This window comes from Fusarium tjaetaba (genome assembly GCF_013396195.1).
Source record: "Fusarium tjaetaba strain NRRL 66243 chromosome Unknown NRRL66243_c0000060, whole genome shotgun sequence".
Taxonomy (NCBI): Eukaryota; Fungi; Ascomycota; class Sordariomycetes; order Hypocreales; family Nectriaceae; genus Fusarium; species Fusarium tjaetaba.
In genome coordinates, this window is record NW_023501256.1 from 173,481 (window position 1) to 198,425 (window position 24,945).

The 24,945-nt window shown below is 48.4% G+C and overlaps 9 protein-coding genes across 9 annotated transcripts; 4 read left to right on the top strand and 5 right to left on the bottom strand.

The window, feature by feature from the left end:
* Positions 1 to 946: 946 nt before the first annotated feature.
* Positions 947 to 2,534, top strand: FTJAE_2990 (DUF1776-domain protein; the record flags this gene model as incomplete). The annotated part of the gene is made up of 3 exons (XM_037349239.1): positions 947 to 979; positions 1,031 to 1,531; positions 1,581 to 2,534. The coding sequence occupies 3 exons, from the start codon at positions 947 to 949 to the stop codon at positions 2,532 to 2,534; spliced, it is 1,488 nt and encodes a 495-aa protein (XP_037209903.1).
* Positions 2,535 to 2,819: 285 nt separating this feature from the next.
* On the bottom strand, positions 2,820 to 3,578 carry FTJAE_2991 (3' processing complex; the record flags this gene model as incomplete). The annotated part of the gene is made up of 1 exon (XM_037349240.1): positions 2,820 to 3,578. One exon carries the CDS (start codon positions 3,576 to 3,578, stop codon positions 2,820 to 2,822), a length of 759 nt encoding a protein of 252 aa, XP_037209904.1.
* Positions 3,579 to 4,132: 554 nt separating this feature from the next.
* Positions 4,133 to 5,418, bottom strand: FTJAE_2992 (methyltransferase; the record flags this gene model as incomplete). Its single annotated transcript, XM_037349241.1, has 5 exons — positions 4,133 to 4,616; positions 4,662 to 4,866; positions 4,914 to 4,931; positions 4,979 to 5,069; positions 5,116 to 5,418. 5 exons carry the CDS (start codon positions 5,416 to 5,418, stop codon positions 4,133 to 4,135), a joined length of 1,101 nt encoding a protein of 366 aa, XP_037209905.1.
* Positions 5,419 to 8,347: 2,929 nt separating this feature from the next.
* On the top strand, positions 8,348 to 9,676 carry FTJAE_2993 (chitinase; the record flags this gene model as incomplete). Its single annotated transcript, XM_037349242.1, has 4 exons — positions 8,348 to 8,527; positions 8,598 to 8,829; positions 8,891 to 9,462; positions 9,587 to 9,676. 4 exons carry the CDS (start codon positions 8,348 to 8,350, stop codon positions 9,674 to 9,676), a joined length of 1,074 nt encoding a protein of 357 aa, XP_037209906.1.
* Positions 9,677 to 11,002: 1,326 nt separating this feature from the next.
* FTJAE_2994 (uncharacterized protein) lies at positions 11,003 to 11,716 on the top strand (the record flags this gene model as incomplete). The annotated part of the gene is made up of 1 exon (XM_037349243.1): positions 11,003 to 11,716. One exon carries the CDS (start codon positions 11,003 to 11,005, stop codon positions 11,714 to 11,716), a length of 714 nt encoding a protein of 237 aa, XP_037209907.1.
* A 676-nt stretch (positions 11,717 to 12,392) lies between these two features.
* Positions 12,393 to 14,715, bottom strand: FTJAE_2995 (syntaxin 1B 2 3; the record flags this gene model as incomplete). Its single annotated transcript, XM_037349244.1, has 5 exons — positions 12,393 to 12,628; positions 12,680 to 13,453; positions 13,518 to 13,624; positions 13,732 to 13,843; positions 14,496 to 14,715. The coding sequence occupies 5 exons, from the start codon at positions 14,713 to 14,715 to the stop codon at positions 12,393 to 12,395; spliced, it is 1,449 nt and encodes a 482-aa protein (XP_037209908.1).
* A 1,459-nt stretch (positions 14,716 to 16,174) lies between these two features.
* FTJAE_2996 (uncharacterized protein) lies at positions 16,175 to 17,207 on the bottom strand (the record flags this gene model as incomplete). Its single annotated transcript, XM_037349245.1, has 2 exons — positions 16,175 to 16,994; positions 17,053 to 17,207. 2 exons carry the CDS (start codon positions 17,205 to 17,207, stop codon positions 16,175 to 16,177), a joined length of 975 nt encoding a protein of 324 aa, XP_037209909.1.
* A 615-nt stretch (positions 17,208 to 17,822) lies between these two features.
* On the bottom strand, positions 17,823 to 19,750 carry FTJAE_2997 (uncharacterized protein; the record flags this gene model as incomplete). Its single annotated transcript, XM_037349246.1, has 4 exons — positions 17,823 to 18,759; positions 18,807 to 18,904; positions 18,958 to 19,447; positions 19,518 to 19,750. The coding sequence occupies 4 exons, from the start codon at positions 19,748 to 19,750 to the stop codon at positions 17,823 to 17,825; spliced, it is 1,758 nt and encodes a 585-aa protein (XP_037209910.1).
* A 2,818-nt stretch (positions 19,751 to 22,568) lies between these two features.
* Positions 22,569 to 24,443, top strand: FTJAE_2998 (CDF family cation efflux system; the record flags this gene model as incomplete). The annotated part of the gene is made up of 3 exons (XM_037349247.1): positions 22,569 to 22,712; positions 22,782 to 22,865; positions 22,932 to 24,443. 3 exons carry the CDS (start codon positions 22,569 to 22,571, stop codon positions 24,441 to 24,443), a joined length of 1,740 nt encoding a protein of 579 aa, XP_037209911.1.
* Between the last annotated feature and the right edge of the window lie 502 nt (positions 24,444 to 24,945).

The following is a 24,945-nucleotide window of genomic DNA, read 5'->3' on the forward strand; positions in this document are numbered from 1 at the left end:
ATTTGATACTAGATATGCACCACCGCTAGGCATAAGACAGGAGACGTAACTATTCTTTGTTGATGTAAGATGTAATTGGAATGTGCTGTGATGTTAATCTTATCCGGGCCGTGTAAGTTCAGGCAAGCATTGACACATAGCCTTGGAACTTATGGATACGGTAGATGCTCGTCAAAGAGTTTGTATTAAAGGAATCATGGCAAGATTACTTTACTAATGAACCTTGTATTCAGTGTCGACATTCCAGGAGGCCAACTGGGCATGTAGATCGATGAGATGCTTTGGACTTGTAGGATCAAAGTTTTTTAGCCGGTCTGATAGTTCACTGGGTTATCACTTGACCTGTTAGATAACACTGAGGAGCAAACTTTTATAAGTCAAAATAATTTTATCGTTCCTGGGCTATCTGGCAAACTCTTCTGGGTAGGGTAGACTTCATATGTATTTATGATATACCTCGTTTGTCATATCATCATGAGCGTTGGAATACTTTTTGTAGATATTATGTAAACTATGGTGATTTCGAAAAGGGAATAAGAATACTGAAAGCATTCATACTGTTGCATTTTGCATTCTAACATTGATATACGGATACGAGTCTTGATGAGGATGGTTCTTGGCTACATAACTAACAAACTAGAAAGAAAAAAGTCGATAGTCAGCAAGAACACACTGTCTAGTCCATGTGAAGCAGGCCATGGTTAATCCCTAATTCACTCACAAGAACCCTCAATCCCAGTATGATCTACCTTCGTCTAGATACCCGACCTCGGGTAGGTCACGATCAATGACTAAGCCCCGTGCTCCGGCGTGGAGATCGGATGGCCCGTGCGTGGAAAAGAGGTTGGGTATCAGAAGCTTTTGTCCCTAGTTCTCCACTAGCATGAAGGTCACCGTCATATGAGAAGAGCCTGTAACAATCTTCTCTCTTTCACCAACCACCATCATGTCGGTCGATCCGCAGCAGCTGTTGGACACGGTAAGACATGCGGCTCTTGTCACCCAAGACATTTTACTTATTGTGCTGTAGCTCTCGAGCCAGGTTCGCCAATACGCCGACGTTGCTTCCGAATTCATTGATAAGAATGTCGACCGCGCCGCTGTAGTTGTCAGAGAGACTCTGTCCACCTCGGAATGGGTGCCAGAGTCTGTCAGGCCTAAGCCTGCGGTGAAAGAAGTGGTGGCAGTCGTTTCTTTGGGGCGCTTCGAAAGGCTCCAGAACTGGATTGTCGAGCACAAAATCTTGACTGGAATGATTGTCTTGACCTGCGGGACCGTCGTTTATAAAGGATACTATGAAAGTCGCTCAATGAGAAAAACAAGACGAGCGAGAAGGGCACGAAATGGCGGGCGCACTGATGTCGTCGTTATCGCCGGATCTCCATCTCTTCCTTTGACAAGGTCTTTGTCTTTGGACATGGAGAGACGGGGTTTTATCGTCTTCATCGTTTGCAACGCCGCAGAAGACGAGTCCATGGTTCAGGCTATGAAGCGGCCCGATGTTCGACCTCTGAGCATTGATACCACTGATGTGAGTTTGCCATATGGGCTTTTGTGTGACTAATCTGACATTTCCCTAGCCTCCTAACGCTGGCTCTGCCATCGAACATTTTGCCCACTTCCTCCAGTCACCTCAAGCTCCTGGCCCTGGAATGAAGCCCAACCAGCTCACTCTGAAATCCGTTATCCTGATCCCGAGCCTCCACTACCAGACGTCTCCTATCGCAACAATCCCACCATCCAGCTTTGCCGACCTTTTCAATACCCACCTCCTCCAGCCCATCCTTACAATCCAGGCTTTCCTACCACTACTCACATCCCGCTTGAACCCCATCGGAGAAAAATGGATTCCTCCCAAGGTTCTTGTCTTTACTCCCTCTATCATTTCTTCAATCAACCCCCCATTTCATGCGCCTGAGGCTACCGTTTGCTCGGCCCTGTCCGCTTTCACGGAAGTCCTCACCGCCGAACTTAGACCCCTCGATATTCCGGTGACCCACATGCAGCTCGGCACGTTCGACTTCTCCAGTTTCGTCCCGACTCGTGGCGGTCCCAACCAAGGCCTCGTCACCGCAGGAAATCCTGAGTCTCCTCTTGTCTGGCCTGAGGGCGCCCGACACGTGTATGCTCGAAACTTTGTCGCACAAACTAGCTCTGCCATCTCCGGAGGTCGTATCCGTGGACTGAAGGGAAGCTCGCTTCGACGCCTCCACAACTCTGTTTTTGATGTGATTGATGGCTCGATCACTGCTGATACCGTACGAGTTGGCCTCGGTGCCAGCGTGTATGGCTTCGTTGGACGGTGGGCCCCCCGAGGTCTCGTCTCATGGATGATGGGCATCCGCCGAGTTGACGAGCTCTCCACTTGGAAGACAAGCTCCTATGAAGGTTCAGAAAGCAGTGACGAGGACGACGAGAGCGAGAAGGGCGAAGGAGAATCAACCGAATTTGTCGCCGTCCCATCAGATGCTAACGTCTGGCATGCTGACAATGAGGGAGCTATGTGGACTCCCCAGGCATCTGAGACCGCTTGAGCGATGAAGATTGAAATTTATGCTGGATGTCCGATGTAAATTGGATCTGCATAACACGCATTATGATGGGACATGTAAAACGTTCGATTTTGTTACATATAGACGCCGTCACGACTCCAACTCTTGAATGATTTTAACACTGCGGCCGTTGGAAAAATACAAATCCAGTTGCCTTACTTTCGACCATTGCTTTGAGGTTCACAGTCACAACAAGTTCTCGACATGGGAATCGTGTGGGTATCATCATCAACTGAGTAAAAGTACAACAACAAGTAAATATGTTACTTAGTGACCTCTTCCACGGTAACGGCCTCTTCCTCGCCATTTGCCTCGGCCACCATGACCACCATGGCCTCCTCTATGTCTGCCCCCGTCATCCCGATCTCTATCTCTCTGTTGGTCGCGTGACCTATCCATATCATCATGCGCAGAATCCATCCGAATGTCGTCTTCTTTCTTCTCTTCTGACTTGAGGGTTGGCTTCTCCAGATCCTTTGACCACTTGGGGTGGGCGCCTTCCTTGCATTCAGGTCCATCGGGACAGAAACCCGCCAGGTAGAAAACACAGAGCTTCCTACGCACGTGCTTCTTTGAACAGTTGGGTCCGAGGGGGCAGAACCCCATATCGTAGTGAGGGCAGGGTGGCAGCCGACTTTGGGGGTCGATGTGCAGGTATAGGCATTCGTCCCCGTTCGAGCAATACCCGTTTCGCATGAAGAAATTACACTCAGGCATCTTTCGAAGATTGTACTCGTGGAGGAACTCGCAATGCTCGCCTTTTTTGCACAAGCCACGCAGCCAATGTTTACACACGAGCGAGTTGAGACCACCACTCGGCTGTGACGTCTTAGAATCAGAGACGTGTCGTTCAGGACATCGTGTGCCGTTGGGGCAGTGGCCCGACTGGAAAGCTTTGCATATAGGCCGGTCGGGAGACAGGCCGACCTGATACGTTTGTCGAAGAAATGGCGAGAAGCGGAAGTTGTAGGGCGTGGCAGAGTGGTTGAGAATGGCGGCGGCAGGAGATTCGACGGCGCCGGGCATGGTGTGCGAGAATGGCGCAGGCTGATCGCCTACAGAGGATGGAGTAGTTGATTTATTGCTAGTAATGTTCTTTCAGGATTCCGCCTCGGGTGGTTGTGGATGCTGCTTTGTGCGCGCTGTAATAACTAGTTGCTCTGTTGATGTCAAGGTCAAGATTTAGGCCAAAGCTTTGGTCGCTAACATTTTCCAGAGCTGCAGGTACAGTGCGGCGATCGAGGTTTGTCAGCGACTAGGATCGCCGCCATGCCAACGTCACTCCACACAAGCTTCCAGTCCCTTGAACTTGTGGACTTGAGCTTCGCTATCCTCATACGCCCATTTTAAGATATTATTTGTTTATCATGACATTCTTATATTATTTAAACTGTTTAAGATCTCTTAGCGAAGGATGGGAAGTGCTTACTTCCGTGGTAAATTCTTGTCATCGCCATCACAGGTGTTTTGGCAAGACACAGCAGGAACCAGGCACCTACTGAACCTCCATCTTGTCTTCCATCCTCAAATGCTGACCATGAAGGTCTTTCTGCCTCAGTAACCATAAAATTCGAGAGAAATCACGAATCAGAACCAAGACTCGCCACAGAGCCTTGTTCCCTATACTTCTGGCCATAAACGATACGACAGTTCATGTATCGGTGAGCTTTCTCGTTCATTAGGCTCTTATAAGCCTGAGACACCATCTCTTTTCGCTTCTCTTCTGGTATCCCCAGGGCTTTCAACGGCTTGATAGCCATCGAATCAATCAGATCCATGATGTTGGCTTCCATCAACTTCCCCAAGTCTCTCACTCCTTCGTCCTGTGACCAGCATGAGATAGGCACTTTCTCACTGACCGCCTGAACTTCAGTGAAGCCAGCGGCTATGAGACTTTTCCGAACGTCTTTCTTACCAAAGTTGGTACAGCCGTATTTTCGTATCCCCTGAGCGCATGTGTCGAAGAAAACTCGCAACGGATCCTCTGTCTGCATAGTGCCATCATCGCAGCGAACTGTGTAGTCAAAATCTTGAAACTCGATCCATCCGCCCTCCTTCAGATGTCTTCTCTTTATTAGCTGGACATCACATATGAGGCATTCGACTCACTCGTGGGCATTAGCAACCATAGTGTCCAGGTCGAGAAGAAATCCGACCATTCCCCTGAGATGTACCATATCAAAGTCCTTACCATTGGCCCAGTTGGGGTCCTCGCAGTCTTCAACAAACATGGATGCATTCGGAGGCATTGATTTAGGCTGAATGGGTGATAGATCGGTTCCTATCACACTAGCCTTGTGATACTCATCGGCCACTGGGTCTTGTTAGAAAGGCAGCTGGAATATTTCCATATAAGCTTACCGTCTATCACCCATGCCCCTGCAAATTGTAAGTACAAAACAGCCAAACATGTACTTGTCACTCACCATTTCCTGTCCCGAGATCGATTATCTTTTCCGCTTCGTTGTCAAGTTCAGACAGAAAGAATTTACCATCCTGCATCAACCGGATGGTTAGCTGTTGCTTTGACTCTAATCGCTGTTGCCCAAGAACCTTGACATACCAGAAGCTGCTGCATCAGGAAATGTTCAGCTAGCTCGCGACACTGCTCGCCTTCGTCATTGGGTAGCGGATATCTGCCAGCCAAATAGGCGTGATAACGTCGGCCGTGAGAGTGCTCATAGTCGAATATGCTGGCTGCTAATGAAGTGCAACAGCTTGACTCATTGTCCTGTTGCAAGCATTCAGAACGAGCATCGTCAAACACAAGCTCAAATTCATCCGTGTCTTGGTCCGTTGGGGTGTATATTGTTTCAATCCCTGGCTCGGAAATGATCGAGAAAGAGTGACTATCAGTCTCTGGCATCTTGGCTGTGAACTGGCGGAAAGAAATTGAACGGAAGACAACACAGCTATACAGAATAGGGACTCGGCACTGTTTATCATCTGTTGCGATGCTCTACTACGGTTGCGCCACATTGATCATCTCTGTGAAACCAGCCAAGTACACAAGGGATGATAATTTCTGGCTTCAGTATTATCAATATATGCGGGAGGTCATCTGCACGTTTGCTACCGTGATGGTGACCCCTCCTTCTCGCAGGACTTCACCTCTCAACATTGGTGAGATACGCCTCGTGTGGTATGTTTCGCTACAGCCTACATGCTTGTGCGAGTTGTTGGTGATAAGCTATGCGGATGGCGCATAACAACAATATGCGATTCGACTGTTGGTCCGGATTGCGAAGAAGGGGGGACCAACTGCGTTTGTTTGCTTCCCATCGGGCGCTGTGCCGAAGTAAGGCGAAGAGGCCCCTCAATGAACCTAAAACTGAGACAAAATTCAAGTCAGTTGGTCATATTACATTCCATTGATGGTGAGTAAAAAACGAAGTTGATTGTGGCCATGATATCTAAGCTTCGTTGAAGATGCAAACAATGCCCAACACCGTCGTTTGAAAGACCTCAAGCCAACATTGGTTGATCAGGTAGGATTCGACATGGGTGTATGGAGTACAGACTGTCTCTCTCGTCGCTTACTGTTGGGCAAGGTTGCCTTACACATGTATGTACGAAGCAGTCTTGCCCGCCCCAGTTCTCCACCACATTGCCGATCACTTGTTGGTCTCACATGTTGAACCAACACTTGCTTTTTCGCTCTTCACTAATAAGTGGCATCTGCGTCAGCCATGGATGTTTCCACACTAACCACCGGGGATTACCTTTCGGGTATCGTACAATACTAACGTAGTCAGAAGGCACAACAGATACGCAAATGCATTTCAATGAGGATACACCCATACATGTGTGTTTCTTGGCTCTATCTCAGGTGCCAAGCAATCAGACTTGCATAGCCCGATACCATATTGGGACAGAGTTTATGCCCACTCAACGCCGTATTTAGTAGCAGCAATCAATACCATGACTTATTGGTAGGTCAATCTAACAGATCTTATGCCATCTTATCGAAGCGGAAGCTAATCTATTCAGGTAATACAGATATGCCCTGATAAAGTCCAGTCGAAGAACATTCAGACGACCAGCCATGTCAATGGGATGCCTTCTGGTACTTTTCTCGGGGAATTCAGTAGCCTATGGGCACCTGAAGTCTCAAGGTCTATGCCAATGTATAAATCATTAAAGTCAGTGGGACCATCGTCGAATTCCATTTTAGAGCACGGCTTCTAATCCGTAGAAACGGCGCTAACATTCATACCCTTCCCAGAAGGACTCTGGTGCCCCAGACTACCACCGTTATACGTAAGTGCTCGCTAGCACTTAGGTACATTAGTCCCTACCTATGCACATATATCCATGCAATGACAGATTCAGGTTGTTGTGCTTGCCTCAGCCTCGAAGCTGGGGATTGATGCATTGGCAAGGCCAAAATCACTTGTCAGAGACGGTAAAAGCACCCGGCCCTGGCTCAACTGTATGACAAGGGCAAGCTAACAGTGGAAGTCAGAGTGTTTGGCCCACTCAATATTGCGCCCAAACCTCATCGTCGTCCCCGGGCGGTTTTTATTATGGAACCAATCTCACCATCTGTGGTAGCGCGTTCCAAACGTCCGTCGACCTTCCAGAAGTTTGATGGCAGGGCGAATTAATGGAGCCGCACGGTTGTTGAACACGTTTATCGGGAAGTTGTGTTATGACTCGGCGCTTCTTGTACAACCCTCGTCCAAAGACGTTGTGCCTGGATTGTCCCGGTCGCCAAAATGGACGTTGCGACATCAAGAACAATGCTGCTGCGTGCGTGCTTCCTGGCTGAGACAGTTTCATCCCTTGGACAACAATGCTGCTTTTCAAACAGAGCGATGAGCTCGCCTTGATCCTGCAACTATTGATTGGAAGCCGGGCCCTGTTCAGCATTGCCTTTTGTTTGCCCGAGGCATACATATGACACCTCGGATCGCATCGCGGCTCATCTTGAAAACCTGACAACGCCTCGCTATGCTGTTTTTAGGTATTGGAGACGTGTCTCATTTGCGGGCCTGCATGTCAACGTGTTTCACCTTCGCAAATCATGGCAGGGCCATTTAATGGCTCGGAGAGGCCGCAACGTCAATGCTTCATCATCTCCATTTTCATAGCAGAGATGGAAGCTCATCTAATGGTTGGAAACATCTACTGGACGGCCCCAACAGCTCAGGGTCTTGTACGGCCTGCGCTCGAAGAGGAAAAGAGTATTCTCGCCCCGGATCTCCAACTCCATTCGAAGTTGGGCTGCCAAGCAAAGCATCCGTCATTTCATGAGGCATAGATTACACCTTCTTAACAAGGCCCGAATTGGCGTGGTCAAAGCATCGAAAAGCCGGGCTAACAACAAACGGGACCAATTTCACGGTCTCCCAAGAAGCCACAGCTTCCTCAGCTCTGACAACCAGCAACACTCTTGTGTTTCTTCCAATGCCTCCCCGCAATTATGTCATGTATCATGGTTCTACCGAATCCAGGACCCTCCGTAATTTGGATGCTAGTCCCTGCTCTCCGGGCATCACCTAGATGGCCGGCCCTCTATTAGCTGGCTGCGACTGGTGTTGAGTATTATATAGCCTTGATCCTTCTCTGTCGCAGTCAGTCATGACTCTCATCGGCAGTCCTTGGTACCTAACGTTGTTGACCGACATATGAGCTCTTATTTCCTTCAAGATTTTGACACCAGTTAGTTCATCTAGACTCTTGCAGGTCGGGTTATTAAACAACACTCCCGTTCGTATTTATTTTTCTCTCGTTTTTGGCACTTGCCTCGTCCATTTTCTTTGGAATTCACCTGGTTTCTCAAATCCCTCATCATGAGCTCGTCGCGCAAGACGCGGATTGCTTCGAGCATGTCCAATGTCATGTTCACAAATGCGGTTTACTTTCCTAACTACCGGATATACCAAGGAGATACTCCAGGAATGCTCAACTACAGCTGTATCAACCACGTTTACTATGCCTACGCCAGTGTTTCAGCCGACGGCGGTGTTTTCGTAAGTTCTTTTCACGACTCATTTCAAACGTTTTCGGCATCTGGGGTACTGACTCGGAATTTGAATCTAGCTAAGTGATGAGTGGGCGGATGCTGGTGCACCTGTTGACGGTGTACAAGGAGGACTAGGGTCTCTCATGCACCTCAAGCAGAAGCATCCCCATCTTCGAGTTGTTCTGTCAATTGGGGGCGGCAACTCCTCGGAAATTTTTCCCCTGGTGGCATCTAGCACTCTGTTACGTGACAATTTTGCTAGATCAGCTAAAGGGCTTGTTGAGGCATCAGGTCTGGATGGAATCGACAGTACGTAGCGCTTGGAACGGATCTCCAGTTCTGACGGCGAAGCTAACAAAATGGTATCAAGTTGCATGGGAATACCCGTGCGATGTCCAACAAGGCTACGACTTTCTTGCACTTCTAGCAGCTGCCCGCATTCATCTACCAGAGGAGCATTATGTACTCACCGCTGCACTTCCTGCAGCCAAGTCCATCTTACAGTTCCTTGATCTAATGGAGATCGCCGAATACTTGGACTTTATCAACTTGATGGCCTACGATTTCTTTGGTTCGTGGACTCCAAAGGCTGGACATCATGCTCAACTATATGCTATGGACAAAGAAGAAACCTCAGCTTCTTCAGGGGTTTCTTATCTCATGTCCAAGGGGTTTCCCCCTAAGAAGATTCTGCTTGGTATTCCAACTTTTGGACGAAGCTTCCTTCACTGCACAGGAGTGGGACACAAATACAAGGGCGTGGGTGGTGCGGAAGATGGCACATTTGAGTACAATCAACTACCACGCAAGGGATGCAAAGAGGTTGTCGACAAACGCCATGTTGCAGCACACTGCACCGGGGCAGATGGCGGATTTGTGACGTACGACAACCCGGATACTGTTAAGATCAAGGCTGGTTTCTGCAAGCAAAAGGGACTGGGAGTGAGTAGCCTAACTATGGGTGCGAAGGCCTCGGTGTTGTGCATTCATGTCTTGAACATAAGAACACCGCGACTCCCACTTCCTGTCCAATTTCGTCACTGGATTGCTGACAATGTCTCCGCAGGGTCTCTTTTACTGGAACGGTCCTGCTGATTCCAAGGACAAGTCTAGGAGCTTGGTTGCGGCTGGCTTTCGCGCTCTTCATTCGTCCTGAAGTCTTTACCGCTCCTTCGACCACATCCTGCATTTTGCATATATGGGAGTGATACGGCTTTTATTTTTCGATAGACGGGCATATAACGGCGTTATTTGATCATATTCGATTCAATTTTCTACCTTGGATTTATGGAAAAGCGTTTACATTACGAAGGTATGCAAGGAAACCGGGGATTCTGCTGGAAAGAGTCAAAAATAGAGGCAAGAATATGCCATCGGGAGAATATATATATAGACAATAGACGGGAACGGCGTTTTTGGGGGCAGGGAACAAAGGCACTGGATGCCTGACTTCCGTCAAACCTAAGCTAACTTTAATGACTCATTGCCTAGTTCATTTGACCTCTTATCACCTTACATAGTGATACAAGACACACGGTGGCCCTCTTTTTCTATCCATAGTCGCCCAAGCACCGAGCTGATTCAAGGATGCAAAGGATCAAAGGCGGTAGGGCATGTGTTTGTAACATCAACGGTGAATTCAGGCTCCAAAGTGACCGTTTGGGCGACAAGAACGAGGCGCCATGAGGCTAGCGATGTACGTCAGAGTGCATTGACATAGATGCTGGCAATATAACTCTTCAGTGATCCGCAGGAGATTCTTGAGTCAGAGGGCGTACTTTCGGTGTGACATTCCAAACTGAGGTGGCGTTTCGAGGTTGAATTTGTCTCCTAGAAGTCTGGCCGAGGGATTGGAGCATCTTATACGCCTCCAAGGCCGGCCAAAGAGTCATCATCTAGGTTTTCCTCTCATCAGCTTTATGCTGCAGCAAATGGTTAGTCATTATGGTATTAATAATGTCTAAGTTGCGAGCTAGATGTGTTATTTGCAGTTGAGACTTGTGGCTGAGAGCTTATTCCGGCGGACAGAACCTGAGTCTCTTTGAAATCAGTCACATGTCGAGTCACGATGGGCTATGTACCCCTACAGGGAGCAATGTAAATCACAAAAATGACCAAACTTGATCTACTTGCACTTAAAAATCATCACTAGCTATGCGATTCACGATTACCTAGAGCTATCACTATATCAAATCATTTCAATTGATACCAGGCCTGGTTAAGTCGGTAAGAGAGTTGCGACCCAAGTATTGTAGGTACCTACCTAGTTGCTTCTGGTTAGACGTGCATTAGATAGTACCCACGTGGCGATAAGATAAAGAGGTCCTTCCGTCATCCCACGGCTCTACAGCCTACAGAGCTCGGCAGCTTAACACAAACAAACAGAGTAAAAAGACAAATCATCGCCGAATAAAGATGCCCCGGGACTGGACATCGTCTGCTCATCACTACAGAAGTCCAACAATACAAACATCCTACCAAGATGTCTGGAACCGATAGGGTTCCGTCTCCCCCGGAGGCTGCGACGGAGTCTTCTGTCCAAGGCCCGGATCTGGAGTTTTCCCATAATCAAACACCAGACGAAGAGAATGAAGCTATTGAGAGCACGATGCCCCCTTTCGAGCCATTGTTCACTCTCCTGACCAACTCAACTACAAATACTACTGTGCATCCTCGCGTCCACTACGTCTTCTCCGATGACGACCCTTCGATCCTTGCAGCTGTTGCTCAAGACCCGTCGCACCGACCTCTTGTCGTAGATCTCGCGCCAGCTCCCGAAGGCGAGTCCAACCGCTGGGCTGTATCGTGGGCCGCCAGTCTAACGCCCGATTTCGCCGTGACAAACTCAAGCGTAGCTGTCCAGCAGAGCGAGGGTGAAGAGAACGGAGGTGCTGGCGCTTTAATGCTCCGTGTTGAGGGCATCGAGCGCGAGCCCGTCGAAATGCGACCTGAGTCCCTACCTAGCTCGGGCAGTGGCGCCATAGGAGGGGAGGACGTCGATGTTTTAGCGGAAGAGTTCCGCAGACGTATGGGAGTGCTAAAGAAGGTGGTTGATGAGGCTGAAAAGAGGCGTTTGGTAATGGGACAGGATGAAGACATTCACGATGCAGAAGACTATGATGGTGCACCTGATGAAGCGGTGGTAGACTACGATGATGACAAGGGGAAGGCGAAAGCGAAGGCAGAGAATGATTGATAGGAACTCACTCGAGAAGTTCCGTTTGCTCTGATGATTTTGAGATTATGTATCGGTAAAGACCGAAACGTGCCATTAATAGTGGTAAGTTGTATACTGTCAATGTTTCCACCATGCTAACGCATCTACAGATTGTGATTCTACAAGATTAAAACTTTTGAACTTCGGCATCAACAATATATACAGATGACCTGGTAGGAATATGGTCATCACAGTTTCAGGTAGACCAGACACCTTTGAATATGAGTGATTACAACTTGGCGTATAGGGCTTGCCTGATACGTATGGATATCGAGCGTGTTAGATTGTTAATTAGTGATCGTATATTTGATCAGAGTCAAAACATGACGATGCATCAACACAAGCGAGGAAGCGAAATGTAATTAAAAGTTCATACTATAAACGCCTCGAACTAATGCAAAGAGAAAAGGAAATCAAGCGCCAGAAGAGTGGCAGAGTCAACCCCGGTTGTAAAACATAAAGAAAAAAAGACGGGCTATCGGGCTATAGCAACAGTTATGTTCCAAATCCAATGGGAATACGCAAAAACACAAATACAGCTCTGACACTGCTTTTACCTCCACACGATCCTGGCTCACCTCTCTAGAATGCGTACATGTCCCTCAATGAGTCCAAGTATCGCCTCGTCGTCATTCTCTCATCGTTCGACTTCTACCTAGTTCCGTGGTAGCTGAGGTAGATGGAATCGCCCTCCACCAACACTGTTGAGCAGAGATACTGTGTTGTCGGCAGCAACACGACGGGCTAAGCGAGCAGGTAGGACAGCTGTGTGCATAACAGGCAAGCTGCCAATGGCTGCCTCGATACTTCGCTTCTTGTTGTCGTTGTTCTGTCCCTTGATGACGAAGATGTAGATGAGAACAATAATGACAATGACAACAATGATAGCAACTGGACGAGTTAGCGAGAGCCTCACATCAGGTTGGATTTGCGAATACATACCACAGATACCCAAGCAGATCCACTTCTTCTTGCGTGTCTTGCGGGCAGTGTTGACGGCCACACCAATCTCCTCGTTACCCTTGTCGAGGTTCTCAACGACTTCCTCGCCCTTCTGTTCAATTTGGGTGACGGCAGCTTCTTGCTGAACGACGAGGGTGTCCATATCCTGAAACAACTGAGCCAGCTCAACCATCTGCTGCTCGATTTTGATGAGAGCCTTATGACGGTCTTGAACAGCGCTCAGGGCAGCACGGGCACGACCCTGACGATCGCTCTGCATCATGGCCTGGCTGAAGACCTGCCCTCCAGTGGTGTCCTCGACAGCAGCCTGAATCTCTTGCTCTGAGGCATCTGGGCGTACAATGCGGTACTGGCGGGCCATCTGATCCTGTGTGCGTTTTCGGAATTGCGACTCGACCTGCTGGTATTGGGTGATGGCAGCTTTGAGACGGCGGTCAATGCGGGTGACGTGAGGGTTGTTCTTTGGCGATTTCGCCTCGGGGTTAGACTTGACGGTGCGGACTCGCTCGGTGAGCTCGCGGTAGAGAGACATGGTATCCGCGGAAAGCGAGTCGAGCTGGCGGCTGGCGGCACTGGAACCTGAGCTATCGGCGTCGTCAAGAGTTCGCTGTTGGATCATGCGGAGCTGTTCCAAGTTCTGTTCAACAGTGTCGATTCCACGGTCGATGTCGCGGCACTCATTGAGAATGGCGTTGGGGTCGCCTTGGCCAAAGCCGCCGGCGTTGTGGGCAAGGGGGGCCATCTCAACGCTACCTATCCCTCAAGCCATGTCAGTATGTGGTGGAAGAGGACAACCATTCGAGTCCAAAATTCTCACCTCCATAACCCTGAGCGGGTGGGCTGTTGTAGCCACCGCCATTGCCGTAGCCATTGTTACCACCATAGCCCTGGTCAGGGGAGTCGTATGGATTTTGGCCACCGTATCTATGTTGGAGTCAGTAAGCATACCAAGTAAGCTATATGCAGTAACTCGAGCAAAACATACCCGTACTATAACAAATGTCAGCATATTATTCATGGAAAAGATTTACGAAGAAAATAGCAGGTCGCGATATGCGACAAGCTCAATTGATGTCGCATGGGAAACACTCGAAATTGGAGCGGGATCAACAGGAGCGGAGAGGATTGGATAGGAGGCGCGAACTAACACTCATTGTAATGACTGAGCTGGAGCTCTGTTGTGTTGTCTGTTTTGGTTTCGACGAATTTAACCCCCTTTCGCCAGAGGTTGGTCGTTTTTCGAGGATTGTCTTTGATTAATTGTTTTGGTCTCGTCGGTTTTCGAATCGAGTCGAGTTGCCAAGGAAGAGGTTTGGTTAGAGTGAGTGTTTCTCGTCGCGCAGCAAAGAGAAAGGAGTAAGGCTTGTGGATATACGATCAAAGAGACGAATGATCGAGACTTGGATAAACTACTGACGAGATAGAAAAAGGTGAAAAAGGAAAAGACGGCAAGTAAAAAAGAGAGACGAGTGAGACGAGGGAGGGTGTAGAGTTAAGGTCAGAAAAATAGGATCAAGGCCAGGTGCAAATGAGACGTGACGGGAGATGGCAAGGAAGACCCCAGCCAGGGCAGGAATGGGAATGCGAGCCCAGCCCAAGTGCGAGACGAGATTAGTGGAAGTGTTGAGTAGCAGCGGCAGTGGCAGTGGCAGAGCAGCACTTAGCCACTGAAATGTTAGCGGGCCTGGGGGTGAGGGTGGAGGCTAAGGCACTGGCGCTTGGACGCCGCTCACTGCCTTTAGCGGGCTAGAGATTACCTTAGCTTAGCCCTGTTCCGTACAAGCACCATGCTTACTCCGTATTGTGCAAGCCCCTTTGCTCTCTTTGCTCTCTTGGATGGCGATGCAGGGTCCAATAGTCGGGTCAAGAGATGCAAATCTGATTCCAGTTGCGACGCCTAGTGCACGACGGCTTCGTAGGAGACTCTGTTTCTCGGGTTGTTTTGGCCGAGTGCCAAGGTTCGCATCGTCATGATCAGCTTCGAAACAGCCCCTTCGGATCGTGCGCGATGCCATGATAAAGGTGCTCAAAACCAGAGCTGCAACAGCCAGAAACACTTTAAGAGTCTGGTTAATCATGCGACACTTAATTCAATTGGATGATCATAGAATGACACCGGAGACATGCAGCAGCCTAGCTATAAATGAGCTTAACATGATTTTGGCTCAGAGGGAGAACAGGAGACAGATTCAAGTCTACACGCTACCGCTGAGTAACACAATCGATCTTGCTATCTTATTTTGTCTGTCACCCCTGAACAAGGGGTAATCCCGAAATAATCACTGCCCGTCAATAGCATCGTTCATTGGTGATGCATTCTCCACTGTTTCATCCTAGGCGCTTGCTCTCCATTAATCCTGGTTTCTTCAGAGTCTGACTGAGAATTCTGTAACAAGTCTGGTGTTTTATATCCAATCTCTCTTTTGCCTCCGACTACCATCGCACCAACCGGCAGTATCCGACATCATCACCAAAAGCTTCAAGCTCTGATTCATAAACAAAGTCTCTGGTGTCATCCGCTAAGTGAAGCAATTGAATCCGTTCATCTGTAGGCTGACAACCTCCACCTGAGTGAGCCCTGCGATCCCGCCCTAGGCCTTCAGCTCTGCAAAATGGCGCCCACCCGGCCACCCTTTCGAGATTGACCTTGACCAGGCTAGGGGAGGAAAGAAAACACAGAACCTCGATCCTAAATGACAAAAGTACTTAGGTAATATAGTCTAAGCTTAGGATAGCTTTTGATGAGTTTATTTTGGCACCCTAAACTTAGGTTCGCTGTTTTCTTGCCCCCCGCGGGCCAGGGGGTCTCGAACAACGAACTTAAGCTTCGCCGCGTGGGTCTAGAGCGGCATTGCCAAGGAGCTATTCGTGGTATTTTCGGATTAAGGAACCATCCCGTCATTCATTTTGTCCTATCACTGGTATAGAGTCGAACACGGAAATGAATCCATCTATAGCATATCAACCTTATAGTGATAGCAACTCTTTTACTAGAGGATAAGTCGGGATATTTATATGTACCTCGTAATTTCCCGTTGCTTATGCCCTTGGCCAGCTCCACCGGCAAATGTATCCTTCGTCTTACTCTGCCGTTCAAGGGACGGGACAATTGACACCCTTCCAGCCATCCATCTCATATTTCAGCCGCAGAAACTTGCTGCGCAGCACAAACCAACAAGCTTCCCAAATCCATTCCGACGGACTCTACCATAGGCTTATTCCGAGAACCTTGCTTTTGAACAAACAATGACTTTGAATACTCCTATCATTTGCGGATCACACAGTTCCTACCAATATCATGTTATTTAGTTGCACATCTGTTAATGGTGACCCAATGTCTTGACTTCCCGGGGCCACCTAATGATAGTAGACCTTCTCCTTCCATCGTGAGACCAGCACATACATTCGATGCTCCATCCGATTTCAAAGACTATCACCACCACACCAAAACGCCCACATGTTGAAATTCCATACTCAAAGAACAGCATATGCAGACACATAGCTGACGCTAGAATCACCCGGTGTATCGACCAAGTTGCTGCGGTCATATTTGAGGATACGGAATCGCCCCTTGTCTTTGTTCTCAGGCTGCTTGCGTAGCTGCTCTAGAGCCGCCATCATGACTCCGATAGGGTGTCGTCCGCATACCGAATTACGGGTTTGTCGCAGAGTGGCAAGAAAAGCTTCATGAACACCACTCTCAACAGCATCCATGGCTGCTTCGTCTATGACTCTAATCGTCTCATGAATTGGGGGACCATTGGGTCTGGGGTCTTCCTTTCTCAACTGCGTCAGATCAGAAGGACTTTTCGTGGGCGAGTAGGGTAGGTAGCTGAAATGACCACCCCAATGACAGAAATCAGAGCTGACTATGAAGGCGTTCTCCGGGTCTTTGAGGTATGGCAGTAAAGCTCGTCCTATAACATTCTCGTCATCCCCGTTGTTACTGCCTACAAGCACAGGCACAATCTTGGGAAATTTTTCAGGCGAGTCAAATGACTCCTGACAGCGGAGATAAAGATATGGCATGTGCATCTCGAGAGAGTGTTCCTCAATCTCGCGGCGTTTGGGCATATTCTCCATTTCTAGTACCTCCTGGAGCTCTCTGGCCACTTCCTGGTCGATCTCCAAGTCGCCAAATGGTGTTGCATACTTTTCAAAGTTAGTGGCAGCACATCCTTCGAGATAGTATCTATGAGATGGACCCAGGACGATGACACGCTTGGCATGGCTCAAGTCAAGAGTCTTGTACGCCCAAGCTGCACACGGCCCAGAGAATGCATATCCCGCATGGCTGCGGCATATTATCGTCAGCTCAAGAATATATCAAAAGGCTTAGCAGGCAAACTCACGGCGCGATTATAACACGAGCTCCCGGAATGGGCAGTGGAACTCCGTCCAAACTCTCCGGGACTGCCGTTAGGTAGCTTTGCAGCTCAGTACGTAAATCTTTCGGTTTCTTCTCGTACCATGAGCCGGCCTTGTCTGCTGGTCGGATAGTCGTCATTTCGAAATGATGGGTTTTAAAATAAAATGACAGTTCTGGTGATGATAAACAAGAGTAAGTTGGGTAGGAACAGATCCATGTAGGTATGTCATGTCATAACCTTAGCTCTTGCCCCGCCTCATGTAGCGGGGTACAGCACGTTAGGCGCCCTCACGTTACCATAACCTACCTAGGTATCTATGGTTGTTTATCATGGTATGACCTCAAAATGGTTGGATGACAACACACGAGAGTTTGTTGATACATAGTTCTAGAGGCATCTGGCGCGCAGGGGTATGCCCAAATACAGTACTGACGAGAATTCGGGGACCTCTATCATGTCGTTGCTTCATGACACAAACAATAAGCATTGACATTCCACAGCTACCTTACGTATCTGTCAAATAAAACCACCATTATCAGTATCGTCGCAACTACGGTATCATAAATTGTGCTCATTGTTTGTATTGCTTGTATTGCCTGTCAGGAGTAGCCAATCTATTTAATAATCAATCCACGACCCAGGCATTATGACGACCTCTTGTTCTATCATCTGCCAGAACTCTTTTGCCATCCACTCAAATTCTGGCACCCAAACTATTTCCCATTCACTAGGGGTTGGACCAAACTTGAGTTCTAAGAGTCGGATCGGTTGCTGATGCCCTTGGCAGGCTTNNCCAACTTAGAACTGGTACGGAATCCAATGGTTGCTGTTCCACATCTTGCGACCTGAACGCTCTGGTCGAATAAGCGTAAGTCTCGCGCTCGAGACGGCAGCACGTTCCGTACTTCATTCCTCGATGCCTCGATTGCGTCTGAATCGAAAGCTGCGCGAAAGTGTTTGCTAATATTGATGGACTCTTGTTCTCCATAGAGCATCAGGTCAACTCCGCTCTCCTGCAAGATTGAAACCCACTTCTGGATGCGTCCCTGGAAAACATTGTCCCAGTGAAAGAAACTGACATCCGGTGACAGATAGCAAAGGGCTCCGCCAATAACTGAGATCAGCGGTGTGCCTTTCCAGGTTGGAACCTGATACACGTCCCAGGGCTGCACTATCTCGACTGTGTGTAAATCTTCCTGTCTGGCAACTGAGGCAACCTCCCGCACCAAGTGGCCCCATCCCTCATTATAGAGTGACATAGTCCACATGGCCCAACCTCTTATCCACGGAAGGACTTCATCCGCGAAACGGATACCGAATGCCACAGCTGCCGAGTGCATGAGTGAAACCCCGGTGCGACTTGACTCGCTAACGTCGAAGCTGGTGATCTTCAGGTCCCGTGCGATGAGGTAGGGGGGCGTTGTTGAATCTTGACAGTGAAAAGATCCAAGCCGGAAAGCTTCCAGGCGATGAATGAGCGGGCCATTATAGAAGTTGGGCAAGAATCTTTGCTGAAAGATTCTTACGTACTCATCTCCATAATCGCAGGAATTGTGATAGTCGAACATACGCAGAACCATGCTTGTCTCTGGCTCGTCGATATATGACTGAAATAAGTCTGCAATTTTTAGCCATATTTTCTCCGAGTGGTGTCGATCGGGATCGTACACTGGCGGTGCCAATGCACTCCTGAGAGTATGTCAGAACTTATCGCATGGCTATTATGTAGAACTTACGCTTGGGCAGTTTCGCCAACTTTCTCAAGCAAAGCTTCATGAAGCCCTAAGCTAAGTAGCAACTGGCACATGTCGAAGTTCTTGCTAGTCGCAGCCCACTGTGATACAAATGAGTAATTAATTCCAGCGGTGTCCAAGGTTGCTGCCATACATACAGAAGCGAGTGTCCATATTCATCTTTGTCGAACGGAGATGCTTTCCGGTTTCCGAATAGCTCAAGAACACCAGCCCTATCTCCTTTTTGTATTCTCTGAATAACATCATATTCATATGAAACGATGTTGTACACCCGATAGTTGTACGTCCAGCCATAGCCAGTTGGAGTCGATTGTAGTTCATATACGGACGATGAAAGCCAACTTGGCAGTTGAAGATAGGCCTGCCACGCACCAGTGGTGGTGGCATAGGCCATGGTGAAACGGCCAAATCTAGAAGCGGTATATTTCTTGTTGAGCTTTGCATTGTCTTTCGGGATGCGTGACAGTTGAGATTCATCAATCTCTATGACATCGCAGCGAGATTCATCTTGCATTTGGGCCTTGATCTGTGGCTGTTTCTCAAATTTAGAGCTTCCGAAATGGTCGTTGAGTGTTTTGGTGACCTGAGCTGCAATTAGATCAGGTGTCACTATCGAGATAGTCCTTGACGAATATCATCAGTTACTACTCAGCAAGCAAGCTCTGTATTAGTCCCCGTCATGCCAATACTTACAAGTCCCAGGCCTGTACGGCTAAGTGCAGCATTGATATTGCCTCCTTCAATCTGGTGACGAGTCCATCTGAGCTTTCCTTTCCAATGATTATCTTCACAGCGGCTAGCTTCCGCTTCAGGCCAGTCTTGGCTTCGAGTTTCGTGGATATATAATCTGCGTTTTTCCTAAGTGACTCTAGTGCCTCCATTGAATCTCGGAGGTTATCTTGCACCAACGAAAATCCAGGCAGCATATTAAAAGTTTGCTGGTTCGGATATCGTTGACCCAGGATTTCAAATATAGCTTTATAGCCTTGTCGATGTTTCAAAAGAAACTCCGTTTCTCGAGGTGGATCTTGGGCTTGACCTCACAATCTCTTCATCTTGATTATACATTTCCCGATTTCGGTCGATATTTGGACAAATGCAATAATACTTGCGGCGGCCTCCATTCTCAGTCGTGAATGAGACGATGAATGCTTATGATATGAGCCAACCGTCAAAACAAAGAATAAATAGCAATACGCAGTTGCTACAAATATGAGAAAACAGCCAGCTTCTATGGGTTGGACGAGTCATTTAAGAACGAGTTGTTAAATCCCAACAGACAAGAGCACTGCCTCTATTAACGAATCCCAATCAACAAGACTGTTGCCTTTGCTGGACAGTGTTGACCAACCAGCCTACTTGGTTAAGTCTATCCATGTCGCTATCCGGGGTTGAAAGGCGCGTAGAGTACCCAAGTGGCCATGGGAAAATAGGCGGCAAACCGCAGCACGTGTTGAATTATAGACGGGTGCCTTGGAATGTTCCACATCGTGGTCAGGCGGCGTGCCATGGCAGGCCTCCCAAATATGCCTTCCCTGTTTCCACTAGTATTCAATTTCCATGTTTTTGGAGACGGACAGTGAGTTAGATATAGGTATTCACAGTAGAAACGAGATGAAACAAAATTCTGTACGCATGAGGAGGCGCCCGGCGCTTGTTATAAGACGGGTACGGTTGCGGATGCGGGTGCGGGCCGTTGGACGCGCTAATAAACATCGTCGGCTCCACCAACTGTGGAATCATGAATAGCCCAGGTACAGTATGGAGATCTGTCTAACTAAGGTACCATACCCTACAGTTTTTGTCTTGCAATGTGAGATTGCTTGTGGCAGAAATAACACAGAGGATGATCGATTGTATATATCTAAGTATACAAGAGGTAGATTCCAATCTGGTGTAACTGATTTGGCACTCCGTCATTCATTCTTCGTTACCATCCATGTTTAGCATTGAATAAGTAGGATTGACGCACCTATCATGTTGGTGGTCATATATAAACAAAATTAAAGAGTCTTTGCTTCGTACAATCAGCTTAAGAAAACAAGCTCATCTGATGGAAAATTCATCTACCATCCAATGTAAGAATTCCGTATCGTGAGATCCCGCAATACATAAATACTTGGTCCCAGGGCACGCCTTGCAGCACGGCTCGTATTCCTTGCGTTGTGGCTTTTGGTGCAGTGTGCCCCTTTCGACAGTTGGCATGCGCCAGGCAAAGCTGAAAGACTGAGGCTGGCTGCATGACTGGGTTAAAGACAGCGGTATCTAACGCAAGGAGCCACACCGAAACGGTAAAGATGTGCAAAACAGCCGAGTGAACCAGCTAACCAGTTACCGTGTAGCCACAATGTGATATGTGGTTTGACAGTTGCCTCTCGGAAGAGCTGTAACTGTTCCGGGGATTTTTGCGATCAATATCAACTGGGGCTCGAATAATTGAACTGCCGTAAAGACGATCGAAACCCGCAGCCCAACGATTCGATTGATGCTCATCTAACGACAAAGCTCAGATGGGGAGCTTGAGCCGATGTTGTTTTCCTTGCGAGAGGTGGGAAAACAAGTATCGGTGGAGGGTAGTAACTTAGGATGGCACTATAGCGTCGGATTGCACAATATAATTGCGGCAACACCAAACATGTGTCGGAGATATCAAAATAATAATAGAGTGCCAAGAAAAGATTCACAGAAACTTCCCATGTTTCGAGTTTGCAAGTGTTGTTCCGTATCAAATGGATGCATTCGCTCAAGTGAAGTGGATTGGATGGAGCCATCCATTTACCGAAATCGGAGGCAGGCCCAGTGGCGAACGGGTCTATTGCCGAACCGGCTGACCGGACTCTTCCTATTGAACTTTGTTGGAATATCCCGAACCGAGTCGAGTATCTTTGACTTGAACTTCGAAGTCTGTTGTTTTAAAACCCAGCTCGTAGCTAGTCGAACTAAGCTTATACACAGTAAGGTAGGTAATGTTTTATCAAAAATCGCCTGGGTGCTAGGGTCCCTGGAGAGTATTGATTCACGGGCTGGCTGCTTTGAACAGAGGGCGCTGCCGTCGACAGTGGGCTAAGACATGCCGTTAACTAACGATTTATAGCGCCAGCCCTGTCTCACCTGTCTAAGGTTTTCTTAGTAGAAACTGTCTACGCTAATTGCGCTGCTAACTAAAAAGAAAAGAAAACAGGCATCCCAATCTGATCTAGGTAGGCTGGCAATGCGTCGCCCGCGACCGAAAAAGCTCTGTCACTGTGTTAGTCTCGATCGTCGAATGCCGTGCCGTTTTAACCATTGAATTGCCACTAAGAAATGACAAACTATGCAATTAAATTAATCAGCTCGCCCTTTGACTTGAGTTCCCCTTCGTCTCGTTGCTTTGAACCTGATGTTTCCTTTCCCTGTGACAATCTGTTGTACTTAACTGTACGACACGGGGATTTACATACCTGAGAAACATCTCTCACATTTGTGTAACCAGCCCTTGCTTGCCTGTCTGCAGCTCCTATCCATTCTCATACCTCCCTGGTCTAGGGATCAGCCTCCACTGTCGCATTCCGTCATCGTAACTAACCTAAAAGTCGCTGAAATCTCCTGCAGCCAGCCCGCGGCCTTTTCACTACCTTGGGTCCTCCCACCAGCTCCCGGGCTCTTTTTTCTCCATCTGCAACACCAACAAAACCTCACTTTCATTATCCTTTTCCCACGACAAGAGTGAGCACCCTCTTTTGGTGCTCGTGTCATTTCTTCGCCATGGGTATTCTTCAAAAAATGGCTTGGTCCAAGAGTACCAGGATCAAGGTGATGATAGCTATTGACACTTTGTTTTTCCTCGTCGAGATCGTCTCTGGCTTCCTTGCCCACTCGCTGGCTCTCATGGCCGATGCTTTTCACATGGTTAGTCAATCGCATCTATTTCGCGCTGCATGCGAATCAACGGATAGAACATCGGCTAAATCTACGCAGCTCAATGATATCATCTCGCTGGTTATCGGCCTCTGGGCTGTGTCCGCCGCACAAAAGACCTCCACTGACGAATTCACCTTTGGCGTACGTCTTCCACAAACCATTTCGCGCCCCCTTTAACGCCGATGCGCTTGTCTAACTGTCTTCTAGTGGGTTCGCGCAGAGATTCTTGGTGCCTTTTTCAACGCCGTTTTCCTTATCGCCCTCTGTGTTTCCATCGTCCTCGAAGCATTGACCCGATTCATCGAACCACCCGAGATCAATAACCCCAAGCTCATGCTCATTGTTGGTTCTGCCGGCCTGTTCTCCAACTTTGTCGGTTTCTTTGTCCTCGGCGGCCACGGTCACTCTCATGGACCCGCCGAACACGACCACGATCATGAGCATGGACACTCTCACGCCCACGTCCATGACGAGGAGGAGGGCAACGCCGGTTACCAAACCCAGGGCACTCTTGCAGACGAAAGTGGCCGTGCTGCTGAGGTTCTACCCGAGGCCGTGATCCGCCGTGCAACAGCTTCCAAGAAGTCCAACGGCAAATCCAGCGAACAGCGACATAGCCGAGATGCATCCACACGAGGCCGCGACTATCATCGATCCAGTAGGAGTGGACATGCTCGTTTCGCTAGTCTCGATGACTTGAGCATTCACCCAGCAAGTTTCCGGCAAAGCATTATCGAAGCTACGCGTGGCGAGACCAACGAAAGCGCTAGCGAGAGCGAGACCGACGCCGAGAACTCTCTGATTATGGAAGAGGACGAGGCGCATGAGGAGTCACCCCTTCTCAAAGACGTTGCTAAGAAGGGTTCTTCCCTTGGTCATAATAGAAAAGGCTCCCACTCCCATTCCCACCCTCGACGACCTAGACGGGACTCGAGCGTTCATCATGGTCACCACCATACTCTGCCCAAGAAAGCTGGCAAGAAGGACAACCACGGCCATAACCACGCTGATATGGGTATGAATGCCATGATTCTCCACGTCATTGGAGACATGCTTGGCAACATAGGTGTCATGGTCACGGCTCTCATTATCTGGCTGACGGACTGGCCTGGCAAAGTCTATGCTGATCCCGCCGTCTCTCTCTTCATCACTGCTATTATCCTCAAGACCTGCATTCCTCTCACCCGAGGCACCGCTCGTGTTCTTTTACAAGCCACTCCTGAGCATATCAGCGTCCCTGAGATTAGACAAGACATCGAAGCTCTTCCCGGCGTTATTACCTGCCACCATATTCATGTCTGGCAACTCTCAGATACCAAACTTGTCGCTAGTATGCACCTCCAAGTGTCTTTCCCCATTGATTCTCACAGTGGCGAGAAGTACATGGAGCTGGCTCGCCGAGCTCGGAAGTGTCTTCATGGGTTTGGCATTCACAGCGCTACGATACAGCCCGAGTTCTGCTTCGACCAGAAGCACTCACACGAAGCAGAAGCTGCTGCTCTGTCCCTAGACGGTCCTGTGGATATCAATAAGGGTGATAGTTGCCTCCTTGAGTGTATCGACGACTGCCAGGCCCAGGGATGCTGCCCTGCCGACTCGTCGTCCAAGGCTTCGTCAACAAGACGATGTAGTCAATCGTCGCACAGCGCTACCAGCCCTCATGCGCACGATCATGACCACGGCCACGGTCACGATCACGGCAACAACCACCAGCACTAATCCACTACCCAGCACATCAGGTTTTGTTCCGGGCTTTGCTTGAAGTGTGTTTTTGGCCCTCGGCAACCGCCCCTAATTTCTGTCTTTACTACATACTACGAATAATTTCTCCTTGGTCCTTAAACTAAAAGGGTTTGGCGTTCTATCGTGCGGGAAGATAGACTCTCTAATATGGGGTAGTCTTATTGTTGAGCAGCATTTGGCACGAGAATATGTGGTATTCGAGAGGTAGATGGTACCTTTTTTTTTTTTGTTTTGTATGATAGATAGTGGTAGGCATCACGCGGATTGGAATTTTCTTCTTCTCACAGCATCTATTCTCACTGTGTTTTGCCATGAACGGTTTTTAGCTTGCGCTGTTGTGCTCTTTCTTGAGCAAGGATGTGTATTCGAGCTTTTCCTGCGCAATATGGCATCGTCCGTAGAGGCATGATATTAATCACTAGCAATGCACGTCTGTTTATTTATTTATTTTGAAGATATCCTCCAGGTAGTACATACT